The 14,547-nt window shown below is 48.4% G+C and overlaps 2 protein-coding genes across 4 annotated transcripts; one reads left to right on the top strand and one right to left on the bottom strand.

Moving 5' to 3' along the window:
- Positions 1–1,505: 1,505 nt before the first annotated feature.
- On the bottom strand, positions 1,506–2,513 carry LOC110329255 (translation initiation factor IF-2-like). Its single transcript, XM_021208832.2, has one exon. It carries the CDS (start codon positions 2,511–2,513, stop codon positions 1,791–1,793), a length of 723 nt encoding a protein of 240 aa, XP_021064491.1. The 3' UTR covers positions 1,506–1,790.
- Nr2f1 (nuclear receptor subfamily 2 group F member 1) lies at positions 1,535–12,464 on the top strand. 3 transcript variants are annotated; one of them, XM_021208265.1, is made up of 3 exons: positions 1,535–3,431; positions 5,846–6,373; positions 11,436–12,464. In XM_021208265.1, exons 1-3 carry the CDS (start codon positions 2,978–2,980, stop codon positions 11,714–11,716), a joined length of 1,263 nt encoding a protein of 420 aa, XP_021063924.1. In that variant the 5' UTR covers positions 1,535–2,977; the 3' UTR covers positions 11,717–12,464. The 3 variants fall into 3 exon arrangements, with proteins under 3 accessions (XP_021063924.1, XP_029399860.1, XP_021063928.1); XM_029544000.1 differs by having other exon boundaries at positions 2,666–3,431; positions 5,849–6,373; XM_021208269.2 differs by lacking the exon at positions 1,535–3,431 and adding an exon at positions 4,795–5,200.
- Positions 12,465–14,547: the final 2,083 nt, after the last annotated feature.

Raw genomic sequence — 14,547 nt, 5'->3', positions numbered from 1 at the left:
TGGCTCAGTGCCTTGCACATTTGTTTTTCTTACTGAAGATGCAAGAATGGAAGCACTGATCTCCTCCGCCCCCTCTCCTCCTTCTCCCTCCCTCTCCTCCTCCTCCTTTTCCCCCTTCTCCTCTCCCCCTCCCCCTCCGTTTCCCACTTCTCGTCCCACCCTCCTCCCCTCTGCCTCTTCCCGGTCTTCTCTTTCGTTTGCTCTTTTCCTGTGACTGACTTGTCCGCACTAACAGCCGCCCCACAACAATATGAGGAGTTACAAATGCTTTATTAATAATCATTGAAGCATTGTTTGGAGTTTGAGCATCCCGGGGATAAGAATGATGAAAAAGGAAAAGCGGGATTGATTGGAAAGTTTCTTTTAAGATCATCTTTGGGGTGAATAGGAATCATCGATTCGGATCGAATTTGTGGCAGTGGCTGCAGTTTCATGTGTGTGCTTTGTCGTAATTACGCCTCCGAAACTATGATATACTTCAGATTTTTAAATGAGGAGGTTTTTTATAATTATATAAAATGAGCGGGACACAGACTAAGATTATATTGAATGTGAACTAAGATTCTAAACCAAGTATACTTCACAAATCATTAAAATGATGGAGCTTTTCCCTCATTAATTTTTTTCTTAACGTTTTCAGTGACACTCCTTACGCTCATAAAACCTAATTCTGAAAAGTTTTCGTAAGATATACAGTAATTTCTTTCTCCTGGTTTTTTCCCATCACAACGGGTTTTCCCCTCATCATCCCTTTCCCCCTCGTGTGTGTGTGTGTGTGTGTGTGTGTGTGTGTGTGTGTGTGTGTGACCATACACGACCCATACTAATCAGGTCTCAGAGTAAATAGCAGCGCAGGGCGATCTCAATGTAAATTACGCTTGTCAGAAGCACACCCCCCCTCCCTCACTTTCTCTTCTCCTCCCCTCGACATCCCAGACTGTAGGTAGCTGGGGGGAGGGGAAAAGGACTTTCCAACCAATGGCGTGCAGGAGGCTTGGCTAACCTTAGCCTCCCATTTTCTCTCCCCCCCCACCCCCCATTCAGGGCTCTGACCAGTCAGTCGCCTTTGATTATCAGTTGCCAGCAGCCCTTCTCTTGGCTCCTTGACACGAGCTCCATATAAGGCAGAGATCTCCATAGAAACGTGTCAGTTTCAATAGTAGTGTCAAAGTTCACTATATACAGACATTCGCGCAGATCCCCCTTTCGGAAACATTGCTCTGAGTGTCCTCCCGTTTAAACGCATTCAATTTTTTGGTCCCTCTCCTCCTCCTCTCCTCTCCTCTCCTCTCCTCTCCTCTCGCCCCTCTCTCCCTCCTCTCCTCTCTCTCACCCACTCTTGCCCTATCTCTCCCCTTTCTTTTCCTTACATATTCTACTAGTTGTCGCCCTTCCTCTTTCTCTCCCTCCTCCTTTTCTCTTTCACTCCTTTCCTCTAGAAGAGAGAAGACTAAACTTGAAAAAAAAGGAGGCACCCCTCAGTATTCTTCTTATCGTTATTATATATATATATATATATATATATATATATATATATATATATATGATTTTTTTGGAGGGAGGGTGTTGGTTCCCAGCTGAAGAGCACTTATTTAAAATACTAAAAAAAGAACATTTTTGGGCGATCTCCAGGGTTTTTTAACTAGCTCTGTGTGTTATAGCAGAAGAAGCAGAAGAAGCAAGAAAGAGGAAAAGAAGAGGATTATTTATTCGACCTACTTTGGATGTCTCTCTCGCTTTCTCTTTTTCCTTATTTTCTCAAGCATTTTCTTCTGATTTTTATTTTTTTCCTATTTCGCTGTGAATTCGTCGCTGGCGTGAATTATCTCGTATTTTTCTCCCCCTTCCGTCACCTCCCGAAAGAAGAAGGCAGAGAGAACCCGGCGCCACCCGCACAACAAAAAGAGCAAAGTGTGTGATCTTCCTCGCCGGCTGCCTCCCGCTCTCCAGCGCTGCCTTCCTGAATGGCTGGCTGCGTCCGGCCCTGGACCTGGCCCCCAGACACCCGAGCGCCCTGATCCTCGCCAGCAGCTTCGTCCCGATCCTGCTCGACTCTCCCGGCTCCCCGCACTCTTGAAACCGGGCGAGGGCTCCCGCCAGGACAGCGGCGGCGGCACGGGCAGCCCGGGCCTCGGCTCGCTCTCGGGCTGCGGCCCCGACTCCGGCTCGGACTCCCGCCCGGGCCCCGGCTCCTCCAGCGGAGCTCGCAGCGGCGGCCGGCTCCTCCAGCAGCGCCTGCAGCCGCGACCTCCTCCTCCGCGGCCGCCGCCGCCCTCGCCGCTTCCTCTATGTCGGCTCAGCCCGCGCTCTGCGCGTAGCCCCAGCGGCCAGCGGCCAGCGGGCGGGCGGGCGGGCGGGCGGGCGCCCGGCGCGGGTGAGCGAGTGTGTGTGCGAGTGTGTGTGTGCGCGGGGGTGCGGGCGAGGCGGAGGGCGAGAGTGTGCGCGCGCCGTGGCCCATGCCCGCCGCCCCCGGCGCTGCGCCCCGCGCCGCTCCCGGCTGCCGCCTGTGCCATTTCTGATTTTGCAAGTTGGGGAAGAAGAAAAAAGCGAGAGAAGGGAGCTCGCTCGCTGGGGGGTGGGGAGGGGGGAGAGAGAGAGAGAGGCCCCCCCAGGAACGGAGTGCGGGGGGAGCGGGCGAGGGGAGCAGGGGTGTTGGGGGGGGAGCCTGAGAGCCTGGGGGGGCTGCAAAAAGAGAGAAAGAAAACAGCAGGAACCACAACAAAACGCCAGCAGGGCGGGCGGGCGCGCAGCAGCAGCGGGGCGGCTGAGGCAGTAACGGCGGCGGCGGCGGCGGCGGCGCAGGCAGAGGCCGGTGCCCGGCTCGGGCTCGGCTCCGGCGACCCCGGGGCGCCCGGTGGGCCCCCCGCCCCCTCCCCCTCCCCCCTTCCCCTTCCCCTTCCCCTCCCAGCGCGCCCGCGCGCCCCGCGGCCCTCGGCGAGCAGCTCGGCTCCCCCCAGCGCTCCCTGGGCCCAAAGATATGGCAATGGTAGTTAGCAGCTGGCGAGATCCGCAGGACGACGTGGCCGGGGGCAACCCCGGCGGCCCCAACCCCGCAGCGCAGGCAGCCCGCGGCGGCGGCGGCGGCGAGCAGCAGCAGGCGGGCTCCGGCGCGCCGCACACGCCGCAGACCCCGGGCCAGCCCGGAGCGCCCGCCACCCCCGGCACGGCGGGGGACAAGGGCCAGGGCCCGCCCGGTTCAGGCCAGAGCCAGCAGCACATCGAGTGCGTGGTGTGCGGGGACAAGTCGAGTGGCAAGCACTACGGCCAATTCACCTGCGAGGGCTGCAAAAGTTTCTTCAAGAGGAGCGTCCGCAGGAACTTAACTTACACATGCCGTGCCAACAGGAACTGTCCCATCGACCAGCACCATCGCAACCAGTGCCAATACTGCCGCCTCAAGAAGTGCCTCAAAGTGGGCATGAGGCGGGAAGGTGAATATTTCTTCTCTGCTTCTCTCCCTGCGCTTCGCCCGCCTCCCTGCTCTTTCTTTCTCTATCGCCTTGGTGCCTGTGGCTGTGGGGATGGGGCTTCTGTGGTCCCAGCCGGTCCGGGCTTCCCAATCTTCGCTGCTTTCCTCCCCCAGCGTCCCCCCCCCTCCCAGCTCGCTGCCGCTGCCTCCCCCTCCCGGCCTGCGCTCCTCTCCCCGGCTCCTCCACCCCGCCCGCTGCCTGCTCAAGATTGTGTCCCTGGGATCGTGAGCTGTAGCTTAAAAATCCCTCCCTTCCTCTGTTGGATGTGCTCCGTGTGTGTCTCGTTCCCGCTTGTGTGTGAGGATGCTTGGGGCTGTGCTAGCATGAACTTGGGAGGGGTGCTGATTTTCCGCAGAAAACCGTTTCTTTCCGTGTGTGTTTTTGTTTTTTTTTTTGTTTTGTTTTTTGTTTTTCCCATTCCACTTTCTCCTCTGCCTCATCGTACCTTTTATTTATAATGGGAGAGGACTGGGGCTGGAGGACCCTGAACCATAGATTCATTGCTGCCACCATCCTTTAGGAAGCTTAGCTTGGAAAAAGAGGAGTGAGATTTATTGCACTTGTAGGTCTAATTAGGGGGGAAGGGGGGCTTCTGGCCTGTTCACTGGCTCCCTCTCCTCTTCAGGGATCTGGGGCCGCCTCCTCCCGAGCTGTGGCCTTGTTTTCACCCCTATACTTTGAAAGGAAAGTTTGTGACTGAACCCTGCTTTCATAGTAGTGTCATTTTTAAAGCTTGATACTCGTTTTATTTCTTCATCAAACTCCACCCTCTGCTTAAATACTGCATACAAATTACAATTTACAACGGCATTTACCGATCCTTCTGATCTGGCTGTAATGCACAGACTGCAGCTGGCTTGAGCTTCTGCATCATTTAATCGATGTGTGGGATTTTTTTTTTTATTAAGCACAACTTTTGATGCTTAATTTGGTTATGCTTCATGTTCATGTGGCATGAGATAGAACACTTTTCTTTCAAATATATTTAGCGGTTTATAGTTAAAGTTTATCTCCTGACAATCATTAAACATATCTTATAGTCAAATTAGTGAACCAGTCAATTTCGAAGACTCTAGATTACTTCTTCTTGTAATTGACTTCAAAATTATATTTTATATACCACAAGAAAAGAAATTGAATTCCTTCAGATCTCAAGGAGAAGGCAAATATGACAACTTCATTGCTAGCTCCAGGGAGATTGTGCAGGCATCTGAAAAAAAAAAAAAAACCAACAACTTTGAATTGTGCTCTCTTTTAATTGAAAAATAACTGCCAAGTTCAAACTATAATTAGAAAAAGTATTCTAACCATTGTGTTTCAAAGAGCGTAAACCGCACTGAAACTCTTGTTGAAATTAGAACCAAAGAAAATAATGTAGAGCCTGAGATAGGACAGCTCTGTGGACATGGACCTAGCTCTACTAATTTGTTGGGGGATGGCAGTTTAGTAGTCCTAACTTTCCCTAGAGTTGTCTTTGTTTACATGGCAATTGAAAATGCTGGCACTGTTGAAGTAAAACATGCACATTAAAAAAAAAAAAACCAAACTTTGGTCAGCTTTAAGAACTCCATGCATGCTTACGTTTTGCATTCAGATGGGTAATGAATCCAGTGTTTTTGCAGTTGCAAGCTCGCGCATTCACTGGGCAAAGCTGGCTGCAGGTTGCAGTGGCATCGCACAGGACAGACAATAATTGTAGTTCCTACTTTTTTTCAATATGTTTGGCTACTGTAAGTTGAACTTTTTCTTGAAATTTTAAAATTTTCTGTTTCTTTTAATAGTGAGAAATTTGTATGGGGCAATCAGTAGGAGGGAAGATGGGAGGAGGTGTGTGTAATGCTTGCTGGTAGTCCAACTCAGTAAGATATATAACTTATATCTTTTAAAAATTATTCTGTAGCACTTTAGAGATTATGGGAAATTTTTATACACTTGCTGCTTCTTTGCAAGTGAAGAGTGCTCTAAGGTTTGTGGCTTTCTCAGGTTTCACTTTTAAAAGAAAGCCTTTGATTTGCATCATTCTGAAAGGATTTCATTTATATCTGTGTTGCTTCTTAGTAGCTGGGAGGTTGGGTGGTACTTTCTTAGCCATCCTGAGCTGGGGGCCTTGCAGTCAGGCCTAGTTCTTCCCTAGCTAAAATAGCCAGGGATAGATACAGACTATGCATGGACACATGGAGCCGGTGAAGGTAGATGACTTCACCCTAGATCTCCTGGCAGTGTGATCTGTGAGTAAGAACCAGCAGGAGAAGATGCTTCGGGAGCGAGTGACTGCAGGAAAGAACCACAGTGCGTTGGGTCCGCGCTGCGGCTCGGCGACGTTCACAAGCCCCCCTGGATGCACATTGCCTCTTTTCTCTCTTTCTTTTTATCAGCGGTTCAGCGAGGAAGAATGCCTCCAACCCAGCCCAATCCAGGCCAGTATGCACTCACAAACGGGGATCCTCTCAATGGCCACTGCTACCTGTCCGGCTACATCTCTCTGCTGCTGCGCGCAGAGCCCTACCCCACGTCGCGTTATGGCAGCCAGTGCATGCAGCCCAACAACATCATGGGCATCGAGAACATCTGCGAGCTGGCCGCCCGCCTCCTCTTCAGCGCCGTCGAGTGGGCCCGCAACATCCCGTTCTTCCCGGATCTGCAGATCACGGACCAGGTGTCTCTGCTACGCCTCACCTGGAGCGAGCTGTTCGTGCTCAACGCGGCCCAGTGCTCCATGCCCCTGCACGTGGCGCCGCTGCTGGCCGCAGCCGGCCTGCACGCCTCGCCCATGTCCGCGGACCGCGTCGTGGCCTTCATGGACCACATCCGCATCTTTCAGGAACAGGTGGAGAAGCTCAAGGCGCTGCACGTCGACTCTGCCGAGTACAGCTGCCTCAAAGCCATCGTACTGTTCACGTCAGGTGAGGATGCGGTCGCGGGGAGGGCAGGCTGTGCGGGGAGCTGGTGGGCACGGTGCGCGAGTCCCTGGCTTCCTGCAGCTCCTGCACCGCCGCTGTCGCTGTGAGGCCGGGCGCTCGAGCCACCTTGGGCCTGCCCAGGGTCTGCAGCCCGGGTGTGTGGTTGTCGCCGGCCGCGCCGCTGCCATCTTGGGAGCGTAGTGGTGCTGGAGCGGAGGAAGCTCAGTGAGGCCAGCGGCCTGGCCTGATGGATGGCCTGGACCCAGCGCGCCCCGAGAGTGAGGCGACTCTGTGTCTGGGGAGGCTGGGCATTGTGGATCGTCTAGCTTCTGTGTGTGAACTCTCCGTGTGTGTGTGTGTGTGTGTGTGTGTGTGTACAAGAGCTCAGTGTTTCTGTGGGAGGAACGATACAGAAGGAAGAAGAGAACGTGGGAAGGTGGCTTCTGTGTGGCACTCTCCTTGGATGAGTTTCCCGACAGAGAGACACAGACAGAGGCGGAAAGGGAAGAATACGCACAAATAAATCATAAATAATCTCGCTTTATTGCTGCTTGATTTTCCCTTATCGGAAACCATTCATGTTTGCAGTTGCTGAGGTTATTGAGGGTCATAAAAAACGGATTCGATCTAAACAAGAAAGATAAAAAACAAAAGCAATACTGTAAAACCCGCAAGCATGAGAGCACTCCGGGCCGGGAGATAAATTTCATAGCTATGCAAACACACAAACACTGGAAATTTAAAAGGATGCCTTAAAATATCAAATTAAGTGTAGGCGGTGGTAGCATGCATGTTAACAATCTCTCTTATGATAGATGGTTCAAATTAACTTCCAGGAAAGTGCATTAACGTTGCCTTTGAAGGGCTCTGGTCTAAGCCTGTGAGAACACTATCCGCTTTTTATTGTTGGAACCTACAAGAGGGAACTATATACACACTAGGGACAGCAGGTAACAGGGAAATACAAACAAAGCCAGAAAGAACTCTGCTCGGGCAGTTCTTAGCTGGATCTTGGGCTCTGCCCACTATAAGCAAGGTTAGATACAATTTTACCACCGTTATTGACACTATTGTTTTTAATTCCTAGATTAGGAGAACAAATAAACCATTCTAATAAATCTATCCTAGTCAGGCCCTCCAAAAGCCAAATTAAAACCATTCATGAGCAGAGATGGCAAAACTCTTTTTCCCAAGGCCTTGTTAAACAGGAAGCAGTGAGATAATCTATCAAGATTTTTCAACCTCCATGCATGGGGAGTCATATTTACATTGTATTAAAACGACACTAAAATTTGCACAATATTTTAATGTAGCAAATGTAGTATTACTATCGATCTGAGCAGCAGATAATTTATTTAGAGAAGAGCAGCTCATTTGTATGCAAGGTGGCCAGAGCCACCTTGGACTTGCCCCCTCCCTTTTTACTTTCAGTGCAAATGCAGGTCTGCTAGTGAGGGAGGGAGTCATTCTTTGCAAGGGTTTTAAGTGTAAAGCTTAAAACAAATGGAAGATTTATTGAATAGCTTCCTCCGACTTTGAATGCATTTTATCTTAATAAGTCTTCTGGATGGAAATGTGTTTTTCAAAAGTGACAAAGAGCCTGGGAAGCAGTGAGCAGGGTCCTTTGACTCTGGCAGGCCCAGGCCTGGCTGGTGCTCTCCTACCCATCCATTTAGCCAAATCCACCAGGAAAGGAGCCAGCGTGGAGAAGCTGGGGTTGTAAAATCCCACCCAGTGAAGTATCTTAAAGCAGAAGTGTGTGCCGGGGAATCGTACAGAGGTTTTCTCAGCAAAGGTCTCCCTTCTCTTTTCCTTATGTCCCTAAAGTTCTCCAAATATCCTTTACTTTGCTGGTCTTGTTCCCAGAGAAAGAGAGAGGGGGGAGGCAGGCCTAGGATTGTGTGGGCTGCAGGGAACATTGTGGAATTATGCACCTTTGTTTTTAAACTTTCCATCCTAAAGCATTCCTGTGAAGAGTCCCTTCATTTAAAACAACAACAACAACAAAAAGTTTCCCAAAGGAGTTTTTTGAACCAAGTCTTCAAGGTACAGGGGATGCTGAGACATGAACAGTAACATTATTTTGTTGGAAAATCAAAGACAGAATATCTGAAAATGGAAATAAACCTATCAGTAGTCATTCACCCCCCTTCGCCCACCCCCTTCCATACAACACATTTCCACTTTTGACTAAACTTGTTTTGATTGCTAGCCAGAAGGGGTTCATTGGAGGAAGAGAACCCATGGGAAGCCTTCCCTATGCCATCCAACTTTTAAGGAAACTCTGAATGATGGAAAAGACAGTTTTAGACATATTGTCCAATATGGCTTGCCCTGACTAAGTATTTGAAGCTGGCATGAGCGTCCCCCGTGGTGGTTTTCACATTTGGCCTCCGGATGGTGTGTTTAATCCTTAAGATTCTGGACATCATCCAAAGACTAGGTCATGACCTGAACTTACTTTGAAAAAAAATTCTTTAATTCATACACCTAAATATCCCTTCAAATAAATGAGACTGCCTCTGAAAAGAACCGTCTAGTTAACATAAATACAATAAATCCATTTTCTGCACAATAATAACTTTGATTTCTAGTTATGGCAGCTGATTACATCTATATTTCCTGAACACTAAACTCTTCTGAATGCACAACATGAAATATATTCTCTGCTCTACAAAGGCTAAGCCGGGAGGGCCTGAGCAGTAATGGTTATTTATTTACATAATTTCTTCTCCTTATACTGTAGAAGAAATATTAAAGGTTCCCACATTGACAATACCATATAAAAAGTGAGACATGGTTTTTCTATGTTCTGGCTCCTTTTCTTATCTGGAGTATAATTCATGGGGGCAAATATGTACTAAATTACACCCTTCGCTCACCTCTCTTTACCATCACCACCCACCAATTGATTCAAACACTCATTCTGTCTGTCTATAAATGGGAGAATCCTGCTACTGGGGTGCATGATTACGTAGTGTGTGGAGGTGAGCCTGAACTAGGACTCACAATGATAAAAGCCATGGGGATAGATGACTGGCATGATAAAGACCATCAGGGATAGGTGACTGGTACCTGAAGGGGCAGCCTCAGTCTCAGGCATTCCATTTCAAAGGTAGAAGGGCCTGAAAGCAGCCAGTGTAGCGCCCAAGTGTACCTGTCTAGACTTCTCCTTGGAGTTGCCTAAGGAATGAGGAAGTGACTTGCTCCAGGGACCCCGATGTTTTACTGATTTAAGAAGATGTCATATAGATATTTAAGGGAACATCTCATATTGTCTTTCTCATATTGTGTTGTCTGTGATTAAGACTATCCCTTGGTGTGAGGGACAGAAAATGTATGCAATGCAAGATATATGTAGATACATTACACACAAGTCTGTATGATGGCCATTCAGCAAAGTTAGGCTAGAAAACAGGCCCAAGGGCTGACCTAAGAGTCCCCTATCTATGTACTAACGCCTCAAGGATGTGTTCCTGTCCTGGTCTTGCTGGCCATAATAATCTCCCTGGCATCCCAGCTCAGACCAGCATGGATGCACTGCACCAGCTGGATGGAGTAGACATCTGAGAGGAACCCCCGACTCGACCTGGGGTCAAAGGAGACTTGCCTCAGAAGTTCTTGAATTATGTCACCAGTTTTATTTAAATATTTGCTTAAGGCCATACCCTTGTAGATGAAGGTGGCGGAGGGCTTTGTAAAGCCTGGTTCTTGAGCTGATATACAACATGGAAACAGCAGACAGAGTGCTTTGCTTTGAATAATTTGTTGTTTTTCTTAGGGTCACACTTCCCCATTATACAATGTTCTGTTACAGGTGTTGTCATACATAAATTCCTTCCCAGATGTATATATTAGCAAATGCTGTCTTTGATCTCTAGCCAACCTCCTGACTGGCTAAGGGTTCCTCTGTGATCTTCCTGTTTTTAAAATGCATCTTACTTGTATTAAGAAGTAACATAGGAAATGAGGGGGAAGGGCCGCTGTTTCTCTGATTCCACGTTCCTATTCCTTTGCTTGGCCCTGGTTAGTGGATATAGGATAATCTGCTGTCTTGAAATATTTTTAGATGACCCAAAAGAACTTTGGTTGGTTTGAAATAACCACAAAGGTTTTCAGTTGCCATTATTGTATGAAGTGCCTTGTGCCCTTCTCTCTTGGCCCCTGCTGTAGGAATCCTATCTCTCCCCATCACATCCCTCCCAGTTTCCTACCCAGTTCTGAGACAGAAGCATCAGCTGCCTCTAGCCTAGCTTTGGGTCTGATTGCTGAAGATGTTCCCTTTCTGTAGCCTGGAGTAACTGAACCATATTCCTCCTGATTATTATACAGCTTACAGAGATGTGACCAATTTTCAATTACTTGATCTAAGAAAGATAGAAGTGTCCACTCTCGCTGAGGATTTGTTGCAGGGCTCTGTCCTGCATATATAGTTGATCTCAAATTCTATATTGGTATAGCACAGGCTTGATCTGATTCTCGGTTCTGCCAGCTTGTGATCCCTTACCCCCTGCCACATGTATCCACTACACAATCTAGGTTCTCCTTGAGCTTGCTGGTTGGGGTCAGCTGGCTTGGGGGGGGGTGTGGACTCGAAGAAGCCTTTAAAAATGGGTTTCCAAGGCAGGATATTTCTTCAGGGGTTCCAAGCACCCCAAAATCAAGAGAAAAAGGGGCAAATGCTTTTCTTTTAATGCGCACAACCAGAAATGTGGTCCCCTGAAGGAGAGAACAGGTTGCAATACACAGCAAGCATGGATTCACCATCATGCATTATTTAATCTAACGGTGAAAGAGGGGAAACAAAGCTATGGCCAGGCTGTACCTCTATGAGCATGTGCATCTCTCTCCTGTTCTCCCAAGCATGCTGAGGCTTGAATTTATTTTTACTTGTGTAGGGGATGGGAAAGAGAATGGCAAAGAGGCATGGAGGGAAGGAATTATTTTCCTTTTCTTCTATTTCCTTTTCTCCTCAAAATATTAATGATTTGTATGCCTTTCCTGCTCACTTGTGTAACAGTCTGTTCCCTTTCCCTGTCTCTCCCTCCGGTGGCTGCTCTGGCAGATGCTTGTGGCCTGTCGGATGCTGCCCACATCGAAAGCCTGCAGGAGAAATCACAGTGTGCACTGGAGGAGTATGTGAGGAGCCAGTACCCCAACCAGCCCAGCCGCTTTGGCAAACTGCTGCTGCGATTGCCCTCTCTTCGCACAGTGTCCTCCTCTGTCATCGAGCAACTCTTCTTCGTACGTTTGGTAGGTAAAACTCCCATCGAAACTCTCATCAGAGATATGTTGCTGTCAGGGAGCAGTTTCAACTGGCCTTACATGTCCATCCAGTGTTCCTAGACTTTGGGTGTTTCCCACCTGCCCCTGCTCCCTGAATCCCTAGAGACTAAGAGAACTCTCCCTGACCAAGGACTGAAAAGCCTTTGGGGATGCTGGTATGATGGACCAGGCAGGCCAGGCAGAGGGGAGGAGGGCTGGGAACAGGAGCAGCCCACTGCAGGAATGCAACCTGAGCTGCAAACCAGGAGAAAAAGAGACTCATTTAGGATCTGATCTGTAAGTACATTGGAAAGGAAAGAAAAAGGACCTCGTGTCTGGTGACAAAATGAAAAAAAAAAAAAAGATTTGGAAGAGAGGACCATGAGAAATTTAATAAAATAGATGGACCTTCCAGGATTTATTGTGGATGGATGTGGATATATTCTGTACAGAAAACTACTCATATGGAAGTGGACTGAATCCTATGTAGAAACACACACTGAACATTGTTATTCATTTTGTAAAATACTAGTGTTTATTTTCATTTTTTGTAAAATTTAAACATCGTATGCGCATAAACAAAAATGAACAAGAATTAGGGGGAAATAACATTTTCCAAATAATTATAAAAAATTTGTCCTGTGTCTATGTATCTATATCTGTTTTGTATTTTTTCTGGTTCCAAACCAGATTTCCTGTGATTCTATACTAATAATTTTTGATATAACCTTTGCTTCTTATAATGAGTGCGGTATATGTTGTCGGGGCTGTTCTTCAAGAATTAAAATTGAAGTGAAAATTTAAACAAAAATAAAAGAATTTAGCAAAACCCATGTGTCTGGTTGCTTGAACTACATCCTCAGAGCCAGAGGAACTCCTGCATAATTTGTGGATTAGCTGTGTATTGTTAGGATCTGGATGGTTGAGAGGTAGAGGAGACTTTTAAGGTCCAGTACTAAGTCGGCTGCATCTGTTGCTTAGGCCACTTCATCACTTTTGCAAAGCTGAAGGCAAGGCCAGGCTGTGTATGTGATGAGATAGGAGGGGAAGGCTGGACCTCGGCAGCCAGACAGAAGTTTTGTTTTGTTTTTTAATTCTTTCTGAGGCCAGGGGAGGCCAAATTGCTTTTGAGGCACAATTTCCAGGCACATGGGCGTCACAGTGTGCGTCAGTGACCCAGTGTCAGCTCACCTAGATTCTAACTGCGGTGGGAAAGTTTCTGAACTGGAAGGGGTTTGCAAAGGTTTCAAGACAGGCTTTTGTGGGTGTAGTGGGGTTTTGAGGGCTGCTCAAAGCTTTTGAGCCTGGATGGACAGCACTGACTGTCCTCTGCCCCAACGCTTGCTTCTCCCTGCCTCTGGGCAAAGGCGGCATCAGCGCGTGGATTCTGACTTTGCTTCTCTTATGCATTCCTGGAGATCTACCCACCTGTGGTTGGTTTGCCTTTCTCTCAGGCTCTTGTCAAGGGGGTTCCCAGGAGGACCTCTCCTGTGTGTGGGGGGGGGTCAAAAGAAGCGTCCCCCCAACACACACTTTACTGTACTTACAAGCTGAACTCAGAACCTAGAACTAGGTGTCAGCAGCTAAGGTAGATTGGGTTCTTCCCCAAAGTGCCTTATGAGCCCTAGGGGCCCTTGCAAGACAGATATCTCTCTTGAAGGAATCTAGCTGGGTATGCATTGAGGTGAGGGGCATGCGACAGATTTCAGAGTATGAATGTTTTATGGAATCTGAGCTGGAGCTGTGAAAACACATACTGCCAAGGGAGCTCTTCCTTAACATATTAATAAAGCCATATCTTTAAAGATAAAACCCCTCTTACACATGCATCCCCCAGCCCCTGGCCCCGGATAGGCTTAGATGAGGGAAGAGCTCCCTTTTAGGAGCCACCCATAACCTTGCCCTTTTACTTCACTGTCTGAAAGTTTCCAGGTTCCCAAAATTCTTAAGTAAGCCCCACCTGGTTGACATTTTGAGTAATCTGAGTATCTATGGGGCGGGATGCCACTGTAGGACCATGGTCTTAAAACTAGGCCACTAGGGGACTAGCTAAATTTCATGCCTAGGAAGACCTAGCCTTAATTCACTTTCCTACAGTCTAGATACCTGAGGCAGAGAGGAGAGAGAGGTAGTCGTGTTAAACACAGGGGCCTCCTAGAAAGTATTGGGAATTCTCTTGTACTGGCCAGCGGAGGCTGGGCTGCGGCAGAGTGTGGGTTCAAGGGTGGGCTGCAGCTAGAATGCTGAGAGGGAGGGAATCCCGGCTGCCAGGAGAGTTCACCGACCTTTCCTGCCTTCTGGAAATGAGATGAAAATATATTCATTACAACGTGATCCCTCTGATGAAAACATATAAACATTTCTCATAGTTCTGAACTATACGTTTCAATTGATTTCAATACGGAGGCCCAAGTCCAAACCTCCCAGTGTAGAAAAGGGTGGACAGCATGGATCCAAGATGTCCAAGGCACTTACTTACTTCCTCAGGTTTCCAGGCGTGGGGTCTGCTGAGTGCTTTTGATCGGAATCCTAGCGACTTTTGTAATCCTGGGCCCAACCTCCCAGCCAGTCCAAATGTGGAAAGAGAAGCAGGCCTCTCCAGGGGCACTTCCAGATGCCAGGAAACCCAGAGCTGAGTGGGAAAGAGGAGCCAGGGATACCTGCGTGTACACTGGCCTGTTTGGGGACCCTGGGCAGTATTCCCCCACCGCCGACCTACCTGCAATATGCACTGAGAACAACTTGTGTTTCTGGATCTAAGTTACCTTCCCAAGATAAGAGACCAAGATAGGGGTTAAGGTCAGTGCGCACCTAGCTAAGCTGCTTGAGCCCACTGACTTTCCATTTCAGAGCACAGGGCACAGAAACCACAGACGACACTCCTACACAAATCCGATCTCCCTGAGGAAATG

Source organism: Mus pahari, chromosome 11 (genome assembly GCF_900095145.1).
Source record: "Mus pahari chromosome 11, PAHARI_EIJ_v1.1, whole genome shotgun sequence".
Taxonomy (NCBI): domain Eukaryota; kingdom Metazoa; phylum Chordata; class Mammalia; order Rodentia; family Muridae; genus Mus; species Mus pahari.
This window is presented reverse-complemented; position numbering and strand designations above follow the sequence as displayed.

Bases quoted from the DNA above. Each gene is read 5' to 3' on its own strand.
- LOC110329255 (XM_021208832.2), bottom strand. From the start codon at position 2,513: ATGGCACAGGCGGCAGCCGGGAGCGGCGCGGGGCGCAGCGCCGGGGGC.
- Nr2f1 (XM_021208265.1), top strand. From the start codon at position 2,978: ATGGCAATGGTAGTTAGCAGCTGGCGAGATCCGCAGGACGACGTGGCC. The intron at 3,432-5,845 runs GTGAATATTTCT...TCTTTTTATCAG, and splicing joins AGTGGGCATGAGGCGGGAAG to CGGTTCAGCGAGGAAGAATG. The intron at 6,374-11,435 runs GTGAGGATGCGG...CTGCTCTGGCAG, and splicing joins CATCGTACTGTTCACGTCAG to ATGCTTGTGGCCTGTCGGAT.